This window comes from Rutidosis leptorrhynchoides, chromosome 1, assembly GCF_046630445.1.
Source record: "Rutidosis leptorrhynchoides isolate AG116_Rl617_1_P2 chromosome 1, CSIRO_AGI_Rlap_v1, whole genome shotgun sequence".
Taxonomy (NCBI): Eukaryota; Viridiplantae; Streptophyta; class Magnoliopsida; order Asterales; family Asteraceae; genus Rutidosis; species Rutidosis leptorrhynchoides.
Window position 1 is genome coordinate 548,313,877 of NC_092333.1, and position 19,068 is coordinate 548,332,944.

Sequence of the window (19,068 nt, forward strand, 5' to 3'; positions counted from 1 at the left end):
AATGATAACCTACTGTAAGAAACAAAGATTTCTTGAGGTTGGATGATCACCTTACAAGATTGGAAGTGAGCTAGCAAACTTGAAAGTATTCTTGATTTTATGAAACTAGAACTTTTGGAATTTATGAAGAACACTTAGAACTTGAAGATAGAACTTGAGAGAGATCAATTAGATGAATAAAATTAAAGAATGAAAGTGTTTGTAGGTGTTTTTGGTCGTTGGTGTATGGATTAGATATAAAGGATATGTTATTTTGTTTTCATGTAAATAAGTCATGAATGATTACTCATATTTTTGTAATTTTATGAGATATTTCATGCTAGTTGCCAAATGATGGTTCCCACATGTGTTAGGTGACTCACATGGGCTGCTAAGAGATGATCATTGGAGTGTATATACCAATAGTACATACATCTAAAAGCTGTGTATTGTACGAGTACGAATACGGGTGCATACGAGTAGAATTGTTGATGAAACTGAACGAGGATGTAATTGTAAGCATTTTTGTTAAGTAGAAGTATTTTGATAAGTGTATTGAAGTCTTTCAAAAGTGTATAAATACATATTAAAACACTACATGTATATACATTTTAACTGAGTCGTTAAGTCATCGTTAGTCGTTACATGTAAGTGTTGTTTTGAAACTTTTAGGTTAACGATCTTGTTAAATGTTGTTAACCCAATGTTTATAATATCAAATGAGATTTTAAATTATTATATTATCATGATATTATCATGTATGAATATCTCTTAATATGATATATATACATTAAATGTCTTTACAACGATAATCGTTACATATATGTCTCGTTTAAAAATCATTAAGTTAGTAGTCTTGTTTTTACATATGTAGTTCATTGTTAATATACTTAATGATATGTTTACTTATCATAGTATCATGTTAACTATATATATATCCATATATATGTCATCATATAGTTTTTACAAGTTTTAACGTTCGTGAATCACCGGTCAACTTGGGTGGTCAATTGTCTATATGAAACATATTTCAATTGATCAAGTCTTAACAAGTTTGATTGCTTAACATGTTGGAAACATTTAATCATGTAAATATCAATCTCAATTAATATATATAAACATGGAAAAGTTCGGGTCACTGCAGTACCTACCCGTTAAATAAATTTCGTCCCGAAATTTTAAGCTGTTGAAGGTGTTGATGAATCTTCTGGAAATAGATGCGGGTATTTCTTCTTCATCTGATCTTCACGCTCCCAGGTGAACTCGGGTCCTCTACGAGCATTCCATCGAACCTTAACAATTGGTATCTTGTTTTGCTTAAGTCTTTTAACCTCACGATCCATTATTTCGACGGGTTCTTCGATGAATTGAAGTTTTTCGTTGATTTGGATTTCATCTAACGGAATAGTGAGATCTTCTTTAGCAAAACATTTCTTCAAATTCGAGACGTGGAAAGTGTTATGTACAGCCGCGAGTTGTTGAGGTAACTCAAGTCGGTAAGCTACTGGTCCGACACGATCAATAATCTTGAATGGTCCAATATACCTTGGATTTAATTTCCCTCGTTTACCAAATCGAACAACGCCTTTCCAAGGTGCAACTTTAAGCATGACCATCTCTCCAATTTCAAATTCTATATCTTTTCTTTTAATGTCAGCGTAGCTCTTTTGTCGACTTTGGGCGGTTTTCAACCGTTGTTGAATTTGGATGATCTTCTCGGTAGTTTCTTGTATAATCTCCGGACCCGTAATCTGTCTATCCCCCACTTCACTCCAACAAATCGGAGACCTGCACTTTCTACCATAAAGTGCTTCAAACGGCGCCATCTCAATGCTTGAATGGTAGCTGTTGTTGTAGGAAAATTCTGCTAACGGTAGATGTCGATCCCAACTGTTTCCGAAATCAATAACACATGCTCGTAGCATGTCTTCAAGCGTTTGTATCGTCCTTTCGCTCTGCCCATCAGTTTGTGGATGATAGGCAGTACTCATGTCTAGACGAGTTCCTAATGCTTGCTGTAATGTCTGCCAGAATCTTGAAATAAATCTGCCATCCCTATCAGAGATAATAGAGATTGGTATTCCATGTCTGGAGACGACTTCCTTCAAATACAGTCGTGCTAACTTCTCCATCTTGTCATCTTCTCTTATTGGTAGGAAGTGTGCTGATTTGGTGAGACGATCAACTATTACCCAAATAGTATCAAAACCACTTGCAGTCCTTGGCAATTTAGTGATGAAATCCATGGTAATGTTTTCCCATTTCCATTCCGGGATTTCGGGTTGTTGAAGTAGACCTGATGGTTTCTGATGCTCAGCTTTGACCTTAAAACACGTCAAACATTCTCCTACGTATTTAGCAACATTGGCTTTCATACCCGGCCACCAAAAATGTTTCTTGAGATCCTTGTACATCTTCCCCGTTCCACGATGTATTGAGTATCTGGTTTTATGAGCTTCTCTAAGTACCATTTCTCTCATATCTCCAAATTTTGGTACCCAAATCCTTTCAGCCCTATACCGGGTTCCGTCTTCCCGAATATTAAGATGCTTCTCCGATCCTTTGGGTATTTCATCCTTTAAATTTCCCTCTTTTAAAACTCCTTGTTGCGCCTCCTTTATTTGAGTAGTAATGTTATTATGAATCATTATATTCATAGATTTTACTCGAATGGGTTCTCTGTCCTTCCTGCTCAAGGCATCGGCTACCACATTTGCCTTCCCCGGGTGGTAACGAATCTCAAAGTCGTAATCATTCAATAATTCAATCCACCTACGCTGCCTCATATTCAGTTGTTTCTGATTAAATATGTGTTGAAGACTTTTGTGGTCGGTATATATAATACTTTTGACCCCATATAAGTAGTGCCTCCAAGTCTTTAATGCAAAAACAACCGCGCCTAATTCCAAATCATGCGTCGTATAATTTTGTTCGTGAATCTTCAATTGTCTAGACGCATAAGCAATCACCTTCGTTCGTTGCATTAATACACAACCGAGACCTTGCTTTGATGCATCACAATAAATCACAAAATCATCATTCCCTTCAGGCAATGACAATATAGGTGCCGTAGTTAGCTTTTTCTTCAATAACTGAAACGCTTTCTCTTGTTCATCATTCCATTCAAATTTCTTCCCTTTATGCGTTAATGCAGTCAAGGGTTTTGCTATTCTGGAAAAGTCTTGGATGAACCTTCTGTAGTAACCAGCTAGTCCTAAAAACTGGCGTATGTGTTTCGGAGTTTTCGGGGTTTCCCACTTTTCAAAAGTTTCTATCTTTGCCGGATCCACCTTAATACCTTCTTTGTTCACTATGTGACCGAGGAATTGAACTTCTTCCAACCAAAATGCACACTTTGAAAACTTAGCGTACAATTCTTCCTTCCTCAATACTTCTAACACCTTTCTCAAATGTTCACCGTGTTCTTGGTCATTCTTTGAGTAAATAAGTATGTCATCAATGAAAACAATGACAAACTTGTCAAGGTATGGTCCACACACTCGGTTCATAAGGTCCATGAACACAGCTGGTGCATTAGTTAAACCAAACGGCATGACCATAAACTCGTAATGACCGTAACGTGTTCTGAAAGCAGTCTTTGGAATATCATCTTCTTTCACCTGCATTTGATGATACCCGGAACGTAAGTCAATCTTTGAATAAACAGACGAGCCTTGTAGTTGATCAAATAAGTCGTCGATTCTCGGTAGTGGGTAGCGGTTCTTGATGGTAAGTTTGTTCAACTCTCGGTAGTCGATACACAACCTGAATGTACCATCTTTCTTCTTGACAAACAAAACAGGAGCTCCCCACGGTGATGTGCTTGGTCGAATGAAACCACGCTCTAAAAGTTCTTGTAATTGGCTTTGCAGTTCTTTCATTTCGCTGGGTGCGAGTCTGTAAGGAGCACGAGCTATTGGTGCAGCTCCCGGTACAAGATCTATTTGAAATTCAACGGATCGATGTAGGGGTAATCCCGGTAATTCTTTCGGAAATACATCGGGAAATTCTTTTGCAATGGGAACATCATTGATGCTCTTTTCTTCAGTTTGTACTTTCTCGACGTGTGCTAGAACAGCATAGTAACCTTTTCTTATTAGTTTTTGTGCCTTCAAATTACTAATAAGATGTAGCTTCGTGTTGCCCTTTTCTCCGTACACCATTAAGGGTTTTCCTTTTTCTCGTATAATGCGAATTGCATTTTTGTAACAAACGATCTCCGCTTTCACTTCTTTCAACCAGTCCATACCGATTATCACATCAAAACTCCCTAACTCTACTGGTATCAAATCAATCTTAAATGTTTCGCTAACCAGTTTAATTTCTCGATTCCGACATATATTATCTGCTGAAATTAATTTACCATTTGCTAATTCGAGTAAAAATTTACTATCCAAAGGCGTCAATGGACAACTTAATTTAGCACAAAAATCTCTACTCATATAGCTTCTATCCGCACCCGAATCAAATAAAACGTAAGCAGATTTATTGTCAATAAGAAACGTACCCGTAACAAGCTCCGGGTCTTCCTGTGCCTCTACCGCATTAATATTGAAAACTCTTCCACGGCCTTGTCCATTCGTGTTCTCCTGGTTCGGGCAATTTCTAATAATGTGGCCTGGTTTTCCACATTTATAACAAACTACATTGGCATAACTTGCTCCGACACTACTTGCTCCGCCATTACTCGTTCCGACACCATTTGTTCCTTTCGTTCTATTAACCCCTGGTCCGTAGACCTCACACTTCGCCGCGCTATGACCATTTCTTTTACACTTGTTGCAAAATTTGGTGCAGAACCCCGAGTGATTCTTTTCACACCTTTGGCATAGCTGCTTCTGATTGTTGTTGTTGTTGCGGTTATTATTGTTGTTGGGATGATTGTTGTAGTTGCTGTTGTTGTTGTTGTTGTTGTTGTTGGGCCGTTTGTTGTAGTTGCGATTGATGTTGCGATTGTTGGGATAATTGTTGCGATTATTGTTGTAATTGCTGTTGTTGTTGTATTGGTGATTCTTATCACCGTTTTCCTCCCACTTTCTTTTGACTTGCTTCACATTGGCCTCTTCAGCAGTCTGTTCTTTAATTCTTTCTTCAATCTGGTTCACTAGTTTGTGAGCCATTCTACATGCCTGTTGTATGGAGGCGGGCTCGTGTGAACTTATATCTTCTTGGATTCTTTCCGGTAATCCTTTCACAAACGCGTCGATCTTCTCTTCCTCATCTTCGAATGCTCCCGGACACAATAGGCACAATTCTGTGAATCGTCTTTCGTACGTGGTAATATCAAATCCTTGGGTTCGTAACCCTCTAAGTTCTGTCTTGAGCTTATTGACCTCGGTTCTGGGACGGTACTTCTCGTTCATCAAGTGCTTGAATGCTGACCACGGTAGTGCGTACGCATCATCTTGTCCCACTTGCTCTAGATAGGTATTCCACCATGTTAACGCAGAACCTGTGAAGGTATGCGTAGCGTACTTCACTTTGTCCTCTTCAGTACACTTACTTATGGCAAACACCGATTCAACCTTCTCGGTCCACCGTTTCAATCCGATCGGTCCTTCGGTTCCATCAAATTCCAAAGGTTTGCAGGCAGTGAATTCTTTGTAGGTGCATCCTACACGATTTCCTGTACTGCTAGATCCAAGGTTATTGTTGGTATGTAGCGCAGCCTGTACTGCGGCTATGTTTGAAGCTAGAAAAGTACGGAATTCCTCTTCATTCATATTCACGGTGTGTCGAGTAGTCGGTGCCATTTCCTTCAAAATAGTTAAATGGAACAAGTTAATCATACAGAATATTAAGAGTAGTTAATAGTATTTCATAGCATAATATGAACTCATTTATAAAAGCTTTTTCTTCATATTAGCGTTTTATAAGTTTAAATTCGGGTAGTACCTACCCGTTAAGTTCATACTTAGTAGCTAATATACAATTCAACTACTTCAATTCTATATGAAAAACTGATTGTAATAATATTTCGCGTTCAAACTTTTATACAATATTTTACAAACTTACAATACCGCTTATTTTACATAAAGCATGAAATATAGCACATAATAACTTTGATACAAGATAGTTGTGAAGACAATTCTAGCTAGTACACAAGTCGTTCGGCAAAGGCAATAAAGACACGTAATTCATACGTCCAGAAACAAGTCATGCATTCTGGTTTTACTAGGACTACTTCCCATCCTTGGTCTTGTGCAACATAACCGTTATGGCCGTTGATAAGACAGCGTGTTGTAACGTCATCAAAGGGACGAGGGTTACGTAATGTCCAACAGTCCCGTAATAATCTAAAAACCTCATTTCTTACCCCAATTACCGACTCCGTCACTTGTGGAAACGTTTTGTTTAATAGTTGTAGCCCGATGTTCTTGTTCTCACTTTGGTGAGAAGCGAACATTACTAATCCGTAAGCATAACATGCTTCTTTATGTTGCATGTTAGCCGCTTTTTCTAAATCACGAAGTCCAATATTCGGATATATTGAGTCAAAATAATTTCTTAACCCGTTGCGTAAAATAGCATTTGGGTTCCCCGCAATATATGCGTCAAAGTAAACACATCGTAACTTATGGGTTTCCCAATGTGATATCCCCCATCTTTCAAACGAAAGTCTCTTATAAACCAAGACATTCTTGGAACGTTCTTCGAATGTCTTACAAACTGATCTCGCCTTAAATAGTTGTGCCGAAGAATTCTGGCCGACTCTAGACAAGATTTCATCAATCATGTCTCCGGGTAGGTCTCTTAAAATATTGGGTTGTCTATCCATTTTGTGTTTTTAAACTGTAAAATAGACAAGAGTTAGTTTCATAAAAAAAATACTTATTAATACAAGCAATTTTTACATATATCATAAAGCATAAGAACACTATATTACATATATTACACCACACGAATACAACTATCTTATTCCGACTCGCTCGTTTCTTCTTCTTTGGTTTTGGTTCGTTTTGCCAAGTTTCTAGGGATATATGATGTTCCCCTAATACGAGCCGTTGTTGTCCACATTGGTTTAGAAAAACCTGGTGGTTTAGAGGTTCCCGGGTCATTGTTACAACTTAAGGACTTCGGGGGTTGACGATACATATAAAGTTCATCGGGGTTGGAATTAGATTTCTCTATTTTTATGCCCTTTCCCTTATTATTTTCTTTTGCCTTTTTAAATTCAGTTGGGGTAATTTCTATAACATCATCGGAATTCTCGTCGGAATCCGATTCATCGGAGAATTGGTAATCCTCCCAATATTTTGCTTCCTTGGCGGAAACACCATTGACCATAATTAACTTTGGTCGGTTGGTTGAGGATTTTCTTTTACTTAACCGTTTTATTATTTCCCCCACCGGTTCTATTTCTTCATCCGGTTCCGATTCTTCTTCCGGTTCCGATTCTTCTTCCGATTCCGACTCTTCTTCCGGTTCCTCTTCGGGAACTTGTGAATCAGTCCACAAATCATTCCAATTTAAATTTGACTCTTCATTATTATTAGGTGAGTCAATGGGACTTGTTCTAGAGGTAGACATCTATCACATAATATCAAACACGTTAAGAGATTAATATATCACATAATATTCATATGTTAAAAATATATAGTTTCCAACAAAAATGTTAAGCAATCATTTTTAAAGAAAACACGGTCGAAGTCCAGACTCACTAATGCATCCTAACAAACTCGATAAGACACACTAATGCAAATTTTCTGGTTCTCTAAGACCAACGCTCGGATACCAACTGAAATGTCCCGTTCTTATTGATTAAAAACGTTCCATATTAATTGATTTCGTTGCGAGGTTTTGACCTCTATATGAGACGTTTTTCAAAGACTGCATTCATTTTTAAAACAAACCATAACCTTTATTTCATAAATAAAGGTTTAAAAAGCTTTACGTAGATTATCAAATAATGATAATCTAAAATATCCTGTTTACACACGACCATTACATAATGGTTTACAATACAAATATGTTACATCGAAATCAGTTTCTTGAATGCAGTTTTTACACAATATCATACAAACATGGACTCCAAATCTTGTCCTTATTTTAGTATGCAACAGCGGAAGCTCTTAATATTCACCTGAGAATAAACATGCTTTAAACGTCAACAAAAATGTTGGTGAGTTATAGGTTTAACCTATATATATCAAATCGTAACAATAGACCACAAGATTTCATATTTCAATACACATCCCATACATAGAGATAAAAATCATTCATATGGTGAACACCTGGTAACCGACAATAACAAGATGCATATATAAGAATATCCCCATCATTCCGGGACACCCTTTGGATATGATATAAATTTCGAAGTACTAAAGCATCCGGTACTTTGGATGGGGTTTGTTAGGCCCAATAGATCTATCTTTAGGATTCGCGTCAATTAGGGTGTCTGTTCCCTAATTCTTAGATTACCAGACTTAATAAAAAGGGGCATATTCGATTTCGATAATTCAACCATAGAATGTAGTTTCACGTACTTGTGTCTATTTTGTAAATCATTTATAAAACCTGCATGTATTCTCATCCCAAAAATATTAGATTTTAAAAGTGGGACTATAACTCACTTTCACAGATTTTTACTTCGTCGGGAAGTAAGACTTGGCCACTGGTTGATTCACGAACCTATAACAATATATACATATATATCAAAGTATGTTCAAAATATATTTACAACACTTTTAATATATTTTGATGTTTTAAGTTTATTAAGTCAGCTGTCCTCGTTAGTAACCTATAACTAGTTGTCCACAGTTAGATATACAGAAATAAATCGATAAATATTATCTTGAATCAATCCACGACCCAGTGTATACGTATCTCAGTATTGATCACAACTCAAACTATACATATTTTGGAATCAACCTCAACCCTGTATAGCTAACTCCAACATTCACATATAGAGTGTCTATGGTTGTTCCGAAATATATATAGATGTGTCGACATGATAGGTCGAAACATTGTATACGTGTCTATGGTATCTCAAGATTACATAATATACAATACAAGTTGATTAAGTTATGGTTGGAATATATTTGTTACCAATTTTCACGTAGCTAAAATGAGAAAAATTATCCAATCTTGTTTTACCCATAGCTTCTTCATTTTAAATCCGTTTTGAGTGAATCAAATTGCTATGGTTTCATATTGAACTCTATTTTATGAATCTAAACAGAAAAAGTATAGGTTTATAGTCGGAAAAATAAGTTACAAGTCGTTTTTGTAAAGGTAGTCATTTCAGTCGAAAGAACGACGTCTAGATGACCATTTTAGAAAACATACTTCCACTTTGAGTTTAACCATAATTTTTGGATATAGTTTCATGTTCATAATAAAAATCATTTTCTCAGAATAGCAACTTCTAAATCAAAGTTTATCATAGTTTTTAATTAACTAACCCAAAACAGCCCGCGGTGTTACTACGACGGCGTAAATCCGGTTTTACGGTGTTTTTCGTGTTTCCAGGTTTTAAATCATTAAGTTAGCATATCATATAGATATAGAACATGTGTTTAGTTTATTTTAAAAGTCAAGTTAGAAGGATTAACTTTTGTTTGCGAACAAGTTTAGAATTAACTAAACTATGTTCTAGTGATTACAAGTTTAAACCTTCGAATAAGATAGCTTTATATGTATGAATCGAATGATGTTATGAACATCATTACTACCTTAAGTTCCTTGGATAAACCTACTGGAAAAGAGAAAAATGGATCTAGCTTCAATGGATCCTTGGATGGCTCGAAGTTCTTGAAGCAGAATCATGACACGAAAACAAGTTCAAGTAAGATCATCACTTAAAATAAGATTGTTATAGTTATAGAAATTGAACCAAAGTTTGAATATGATTATTACCTTGTATTAGAATGATAACCTACTGTAAGAAACAAAGATTTCTTGAGGTTGGATGATCACCTTACAAGATTGGAAGTGAGCTAGCAAACTTGAAAGTATTCTTGATTTTATGAAACTAGAACTTTTGGAATTTATGAAGAACACTTAGAACTTGAAGATAGAACTTGAGAGAGATCAATTAGATGAATAAAATTGAAGAATGAAAGTGTTTGTAGGTGTTTTTGGTCGTTGGTGTATGGATTAGATATAAAGGATATGTTATTTTGTTTTCATGTAAATAAGTCATGAATGATTACTCATATTTTTGTAATTTTATGAGATATTTCATGCTAGTTGCCAAATGATGGTTCCCACATGTGTTAGGTGACTCACATGGGCTGCTAAGAGCTGATCATTGGAGTGTATATACCAATAGTACATACATCTAAAAGCTGTGTATTGTACGAGTACGAATACGGGTGCATACGAGTAGAATTGTTGATGAAACTGAACGAGGATGTAATTGTAAGCATTTTTGTTAAGTAGAAGTATTTTGATAAGTGTATTGAAGTCTTTCAAAAGTGTATAAATACATATTAAAACACTACATGTATATACATTTTAACTGAGTCGTTAAGTCATCGTTAGTCGTTACATGTAAGTGTTGTTTTGAAACTTTTAGGTTAACGATCTTGTTAAATGTTGTTAACCCAATGTTTATAATATCAAATGAGATTTTAAATTATTATATTATCATGATATTATCATGTATGAATATCTCTTAATATGATATATATACATTAAATGTCTTTACAACGATAATCGTTACATATATGTCTCGTTTAAAAATCATTAAGTTAGTAGTCTTGTTTTTACATATGTAGTTCATTGTTAATATACTTAATGATATGTTTACTTATCATAGTATCATGTTAACTATATATATATCCATATATATGTCATCATATAGTTTTTACAAGTTTTAACGTTCGTGAATCACCGGTCAACTTGGGTGGTCAATTGTCTATATGAAACATATTTCAATTGATCAAGTCTTAACAAGTTTGATTGCTTAACATGTTGGAAACATTTAATCATGTAAATATCAATCTCAATTAATATATATAAACATGGAAAAGTTCGGGTCACTGCAGACCTCACCCTAGCCTTCTTTGTACTTGTCTTCTTCGCTCGTTGAAACTCCATTAAAACTAACCTAACAAAGCTTGATTTTTTTAATCAACTTGAATAATAGCTGAATCTTTACTTAAGGCATAATATAGTCAACACAATTACATAATTCATTCGAAAATTGTCTAATATAACATTGCATGAACCGAAAATTTGATGCCCCCAAATTTTTGATGCCCGGTGCGGTCGCACCCTTTGTCACCCACTAGGGCCGCCCCTGCCCGTGCGTTGCACGGTAGTTGTATAAATTAGTATTCGGTGACGTTAGTATTTATAGTTATACTTATCAAATGCATAAGACATTTACAACGAAAAAGTCCCTTTATTATTGATAACTTTTGTATTGAAAACATTAGTATTAAATATCAACGCATAGGTTATGCTCTGTTACTAACACATAAATTATGAGCCCGTCCGTTAGAACCAATATAATTTAAATTGACAATCAGTAAAACAATAAACACGAGTTCGTAAAAAGTTATTTTAAAACTGACCGTTAATAATAATAACGATTTATGTACATCTTTAATTGTACATGTTTTTTGTACAAACTAATTATATTATGTCAAAATCTCAAACGAAGCAGAGTAAACATAGATCTCTAAATATTTATAAGGATTACCAAATAACCATTTAACTACAATTGACAATTTATCAATAAAACTTCAAACATGAGCATGTTTAAAGTTGTTTTTACCTGTTAACCGATGAGAACGACTGAGCAAACTTATCTAATACCAGACGAATATATCGACAGTGAAAACTTAATTTATAGCTTAAGCATCATGTAAGCACAATATATGTTTCTTTTATTGGAGTACGTATAAAGTTTTATATGGCATCATAAAAACATAAACAACAACAACAAAACCCAATACGACATGAGTGGTGTATGAGAGAGATGAGATGTAGACAATCCTTCCTCTATCCGAGAATAAAAACAAGTCATTTCTCCACCCAAAGTGAAAACACTCTCATAAGTAGAGAAAGTCATCTCTCTCTCTATTCGACGGATAAAGAGATTGCTTCCGAATGGACCTCCGGCCAATAAGTAGACTTTTTTTTTAAGTAGAATAAAATTAAAATAAAATTGAGACGCCATGAAAATGGTAGAATTAAATTTTCATGAATTTCAAAACTGCATGTAATTCAATTTAGACTCTAAACGATAGTCAAGACACCAATAAATCAACGCCTGCTGTTGACTCAAATAGAGCCAACATAAAAACATAAACTGTAACTTAAATAAATAAATATAGTATATAATAAGTAAATAAAAAGAAATCAATACCGATAGATCTGTTATAATAATATTACAACAACAACAACAACGTAACCTAATACCACATGAGTGGTGTATAAGGGAGGTGAGATTTAGACAATCCTTCCTCTATCCGAGAATAAAGACAAGTCATTTCTCCACCCAGAGTGAAAACACTCTCAAGAGTAGAGAAAGTCATCACTCTCTTTATTCAACGGAAAAAGAGATTGCTTCCGAGAGGACCTCCGACCTTTAAGTAGGAAAAAGTTTTAAAAAAAAAATACTAAAATGAAAATAATAATAGACGCCATGAAAATGGTAGAATCCACTGTTATAATAATATTGTTTTCTTTTAATTCTAATCAAAATTAAAATCAAAATTAAGAAGAGTTAATAATATTAAACTTACATCGATTATTAGTTAAAGTAATAAATGATATATGTAGATTAATTTTGTACATCGCAATTATTTGTTTTCTACTTCTTAAATAGTAGTTCTATAACCATGTTCCGATAGTTATTATCTTGTTCCGATAGTTATTTATTACACATATACAATTAGGCATATTGTAATTTCGTGTTATTATTTTATTAAATAATTGGTTTTGGATTAGGCATGTTTATCTTAATCACGGTATTGAATTAATGATTATTTATGTAATTTATTTAAGCTATCATATCATATCTTATTCTATCATATCCTATCCTACTATACTTTAAAAGAGAGTTTTTATTAAATAATAAATATTTCTAAAACCTCCATCCTTTTTTTTTTTTTTTTTTTTTTTTGAAAAGCAAACAATATATTAAACTCGAAACATATACAAGGTTTGAGCCAAAACGGCCCAAGCAATTTACAATCCCGACAAGTTGCAAAGTGAGCAACCAAAATCTAAACTAAGCACATTCTACGTTCACGACAAAACCAACTAATTAAGATAAGTGTTGGGATTACATAACCAAGTTAACCAATCTATTTTCCGACCTCTAACTCGATGGGAAATCCACTCAAAAGCCTTTACTTAAATCTCGTTTATTGCCACCGGAATGCACCAACCTTTTCCTCGAAAAACAACATTATTCCTATTTACCCAAATAAGATAAGCACAAACCCATACTACCGCTTGCCACATCCGCTTCCCATTCTCTGTCAAATTATTCGGACCATCCCCACATAGAATTTCGTTCATACTAAGGTTAGGTATTGAGCCGAAACCCCACCATGAGAAGATCCGATTCCAAATATCCAGAGATTTATTGCATCTAAGTAAGGAATGGTCAACGGTCTCGATATCGCCATCACATAACGGACAACGAACGGTGTCTAAGTCTATACCTCGCTTATCTAGTTCATTCCTATCGGGGAGACGTTTTTGAAAAGCCCTCCAAACAAATATTCCAATTTTCTTCGGTAATAAATTATTCCGCATAGTAACGAACGAGGAGGAGGAACCCGTATAAAAATGAACATAAATAATTGAAGTAAGACTTTTAACCGTAAAGTTACCGTTAGATGTGAGTGTCCACATACCCTTTGATCCAAAGGTCTATATTCATCCCTAATCACTATTAGGTAATAAATCATCTTTTTATGTTAACAAGCATATGGTTAGCCGCGCGTTGCGACGGCCAACCATGTACAAAAGCATTGTAAATAATAGTTAACGATTATACATAGGTTTTTTAGAAACATTTTACACATTACTCCTTATTGCTACATGCAACATAACGATTACACATAGGCAGTTTACAACTTCATTTGTTGTTTGCACATTATGGCAGTCCTATTTTTTTCCTTGAGTCCTTGGCCGGTTATTGTAACACAATTAACGACATGTTATCATGAATATAATAAATAATATATAAACAAATACGCCAATGGGGCTTTGCCTCATTGGTAACCATGCTTGCATGGTTTCGAGGAGACCCGGGTTCGAGTCTCACCAGGGGGTTTTCCCCACCTGCCCGTTTGGATGGTGGCGGTTTCCTCCTGGAACGTGCGATGTGCGATCTAACCACTAACCGTGCGATATAACTAACATGCCGTTCAAAAAAAAAAAAAAAAAAAAAATATAAACAAATACAGCCACCACATTAGAATAATCCAAGTATACACTACAACAAATTTATCAATTGTTCACGCATATTTTTACACACTTGTAAGAAAGTGTGAGCTTTTTGTCAAATTCCTCACACTTATAAATATGTATAAGTTTGTTACATTTATAAATGTTGAATGTTATTCAAATTTCACACTTAAAATTGTAGGAAAGTTTGTTCACACTTATTAGTGTATACAAACACAAATTTAATCACATTTAAAAATGTGAGTAAAATTTGTTACACCTCACTTCTTCACACAAGGGAGAGCGTGAACAAATCTAGTGCGACAAAATTAACTTAACACTCTTAAGTGTGGTTATATTTATAATTATACACACAAATTAGTGTGAACTTTTTTTTCTCACACTTTTATGTGTGAAACTATAATAATTATCTACATTTATAAATGTAATACATTTACAAGTGTGAGGAATTTAACAAAAAAGTACACACTTTTTAAAAATGTGTAAATTTATGCGTGGTTAATTAGCAAATTTGTTGTAGTGATAGCAGTTGACTTGCAAAAGTCAAACGCAGTGACCAAATCATATATAAGTGACTGCAGAAATATCTAAATTCCAAAACTTTTCGTGATCCCTAACAACATCAGTAACGGAAGTGATATGTACACAACCATTTTTTACACATACACAACCAATTATGCTTTACACACTACAACAAATTTGCTAATTAATCACGCATAAATTTACACACTTTTAAAAAGTGTGTACTTTTTTGTTAAATTCCTCACACTTGTAAATGTGTGTAAATGTATTACATTTATAAGTATAGAATACCGTTATAGTTTTACACATAAAAGTGTGGGGAAAAAAGTTCATACTAATTTGTGTGTATAATAATAAATATAATCATACTTAAGAGTGTTAAGTTAATTTTGTCGCACTAGATTTGTTCACGCTCCCCCTTGTGTGAAGAAATGAGGTGTAACAAATTTTACTCACATTTTTAAATGTGATTAAATTTGTGTTTGTACACACTAATAAGTGTGAACAAACTTTTCCTACAATTTTAAGTGTGAAATTTGAATAACATTCAACATTTATAAATGTAACAAACTTATACATATTTATAAGTGTGAGGAATTTGACAAAAAGCTCACACTTTCTTACAAGTGTGTAGAAATATACGTGAACAATTGATAAATTTGTTGTAGTGACAGTCTTGTACTTCACAACACTGTAAAGCATGTTTGATTGTGTATATGTAAAAAATGGTTGTGTACATATCATCACCCAATCAATCACCCAATCAGTAACCATGAGTTGATTATCCTCATCTTTTTTTCCTCCTCAAAATCATCTTTTCAAGTGCACTTTTCCTAGGTTCCAGAGCACCAATTGCTTCAATGAAGAATATCGCCTGTATGCGAGTACAAACATTATTGGAGTATTCCTTATATCGTATTGACAACTACAACATTAATAGTCTATGAACCATATATATATATATATATATATATATATATATATATATATATATATATATATATATATATATATATATATATATATATATATATATATATATATATATATATATATATATGGGCAGGATCAATGGGGAAGTAACCGTTCGGGAGGAAGCGGAGGGAAGCAAAAAAAAAAAAATTCGTTTTTTTGGAATTTTTTTTTCCGGCACCAAGGTCACACGAAAATATGAACATTTAGAAGAGACACTTCGTGATGAATGTTATTATTTAGGCGGGAAAACGATCGACAAAAATAAAATTCAAGATAATATTGTTCGTGAAGAATATGAACGTTTTTTTTCTTCATGTTTTGTGAAGTAAAATTTAGCCCGATTTAGAGTTTAGGGTTTAGGGTTTGGTGTTTTGGGTTTATTCCCTAAACCCAAAACACCAAACCCTAAACCCTAAACCCTAAACCCTAAACCCTAAACCCTAAACCGTTCGTGTTAAAAACTCAATCTAAATCCTAAATCTAAACCCTAAATCTAAACCCTAAACCCTAAATTTCTAAACCATAATATCTAAACCCTATAAACCCTAATATCTAAACCCTAATATCTAAACCCCAATAGCTAAAACCTCAATATACGCTCGAAAAATACGATAATTGTTATATATTACTTCTTCGAGCGTTTTTCCGCCAAAATAAAAATATTTATCACAAAGTGTCTCTACTAAATGTTCATATTTTCATCTCATCTATAATGTTCGTGAACAAAGTTTTTCCAAAAAACGAAAGAAAACAAAAAGTTTTTGCTTCCCCCTAATTGGTTACTTCCCTCTTGATCTTACCACTATATATATATATATGTATATATATATATATATATATATATATATATATATATATATATATATATATATTAAAACTAAATTATATATATATATAGGGGCATGATCAATGAGGAAGTAACCAATCGGGGGGAAGAAAAAAATTTTATTTTTTTTAGAATTTTTTTTTCCGGCATCAGGATCACACGAAAATATGAACATTTAGAAGAGACACTTTGTGATGAATGTTATTATTTAGGCGGGAAAATGATCGACAAAAATAACATTCAAGAAAATATTATTCGTGAAGAATATGAACGTTTTTTTTCTTCATGTTTTGTGAAGTAAAATTTAGCCCGATTTAGAGTTTAGGGTTTAGGGTTTAGGGTTTAGGGTTTAGGGTTTGGTGTTTTGGGTTTATTCCATAAACCCAAAACACCAAACCCTAAACCCTAAACCCTAAACTCTAAACCGTTCGTGTTAAAAACTCAATCTAAATCCTAAATCTAAACCCTAAATCTAAACCCTAAACCCTAAATTTCTAAACCCTAATATCTAAACCCTATAAACCCTAATATCTAAACCCTAATAGTTAAAACCTCAACATACGCTCGAAAAACACGATAATTGTTATATATTACTTCTTCGAGCGTTTTCCCGCCAAAATAAAAACATTTATCACAAAGTGTCTCTACTAAATGTTCATATTTTCATCTCATCTATAATGTTCGTGAACAAAGTTTTTTCAAAAAACGAAAAGAAAAAAAAGTTTTTACTTCCCCCCGCTTCCCCCCGATTGGTTACTTCCCTCTTAATCCTACCCATATATATATATATATATATATATATATATATATATATATATATATATATATATATATATATATATATATATATATATATATATATATATATATATATATATATATATATATATATATATATATATATATATATATATATATATCAAACGATCCCTAACAAGGCGCTAAGGGATAATTACAAGGGCATAGAAAGCCATAAGTTCCAATTGGAAACTAAATGACCTCTATTTTTAATCCAACGAAAAGAAAAAAAGTCTAATTACATCGAATAAACTACTTTTAGAACAAAATGAATCATGAAAAACAATGCCGTTTCTGAATCGCCATAGAGCCCATAAAGTAGTAATCGTAACAGCAACAATCCGATTCTTTAAGGTGACCGGTAAATTAACGCCTTCTAACCAAACCACGAACGACTCCCACGAAGATAAATGAGGCAAACCGTAACCGAGAAAAATCGAAATTTTATGCCAAAGATCACGCACTACATTGCAACCGAAAAAAAGATGATCCCTCGTCTCTATATCATCGTTACAAACCGGACAAACAATGGAATCAACATCTATTCCTTTCGCGGAAAGGTTCCTACGAACGAGAATACGATCTAAACGGAAACGCCACAAAGAAAATATTCACTTTACGAGGGATAAAACTGAACCACAAAGTACCAACCTGAGCAGAAGGGAGACGCCTTCGGTCGATAAGTAACCGAGAATGTTTAACAAAGAACATCCCGTCTTTACTCGAGCTACATGTCCATTCGTCATGTTTGTCAGCAAGCGTAGGGGAGCCCAACGATTCAATGAGTGCACTAAGAGATTGTTCATTTCTACCACCGACAAAATCTCTATTCCAATTAAACACCCACGAACCATTAACAACTTTAGAGGCAATAGATCCGTTTGGGTCGGAATCTAAATGGAAGAGCCTGTTAAAACGTGAGGCTAACGGCTCATTGCCTATCCATAAATCGTGCCAAAAACGGATGGACTCACCATTCCGGAGAGCCATTTTAAAAAAGTCATTCGGAAGAAGCCCATCTCTTAAACATGAAAGACAACAAGTGACGATATTGCTCTAAGTGCTACTACAAGTAGCCGAAGTTTTTTCAAACACGTAGCCATGAATCGATTTAATGATTTTAACCCATAAATCATTTGGTTTCAACGCTTAATACTAAACCATTTAGTGTTCAGCGCTTTTTTTTTTCTGGCCTCTTAATAACATATGGTGCTTTCAGAGCTACAATTCTCTCTTAACCATTAAACACCTAAACTTTATATAATTTTCTATTTGAATTATATCAAAATCATTTATTAAACAACTATATTGTAGTTTTTATTAATGTTAATAAGGTTATTTTACATCATTCATATTATTCGTTAAAAATTATTATCAAACAGGTTATTGTTATTAAGAAATAACATCATCATCATTCAGAACCTTTGAATTATTCAAATTATGAACCATTCAGCGCTTACTTGTTTAGTTTTGTCTAGTATGTTATATACTTATTAATACTCCACTTATCAAATATCAAAGACCCTGCAATTTTCAATCCATGGCCTTGGACACCTGCTAATTTTTCAATTATCTAGGCTTTACAATTTTAA

The 19,068-nt window shown here is 33.9% G+C and overlaps 1 protein-coding gene across 1 annotated transcript; it reads right to left on the bottom strand.

The window, feature by feature from the left end:
* Positions 1–15,664: 15,664 nt before the first annotated feature.
* LOC139843364 (uncharacterized) lies at positions 15,665–18,466 on the bottom strand. The gene is made up of 3 exons (XM_071833447.1): positions 18,049–18,466; positions 17,719–17,939; positions 15,665–15,751 (listed from the first exon to the last, which is right to left on the bottom strand). Exons 1-3 carry the CDS (start codon positions 18,464–18,466, stop codon positions 15,665–15,667), a joined length of 726 nt encoding a protein of 241 aa, XP_071689548.1.
* Positions 18,467–19,068: the final 602 nt, after the last annotated feature.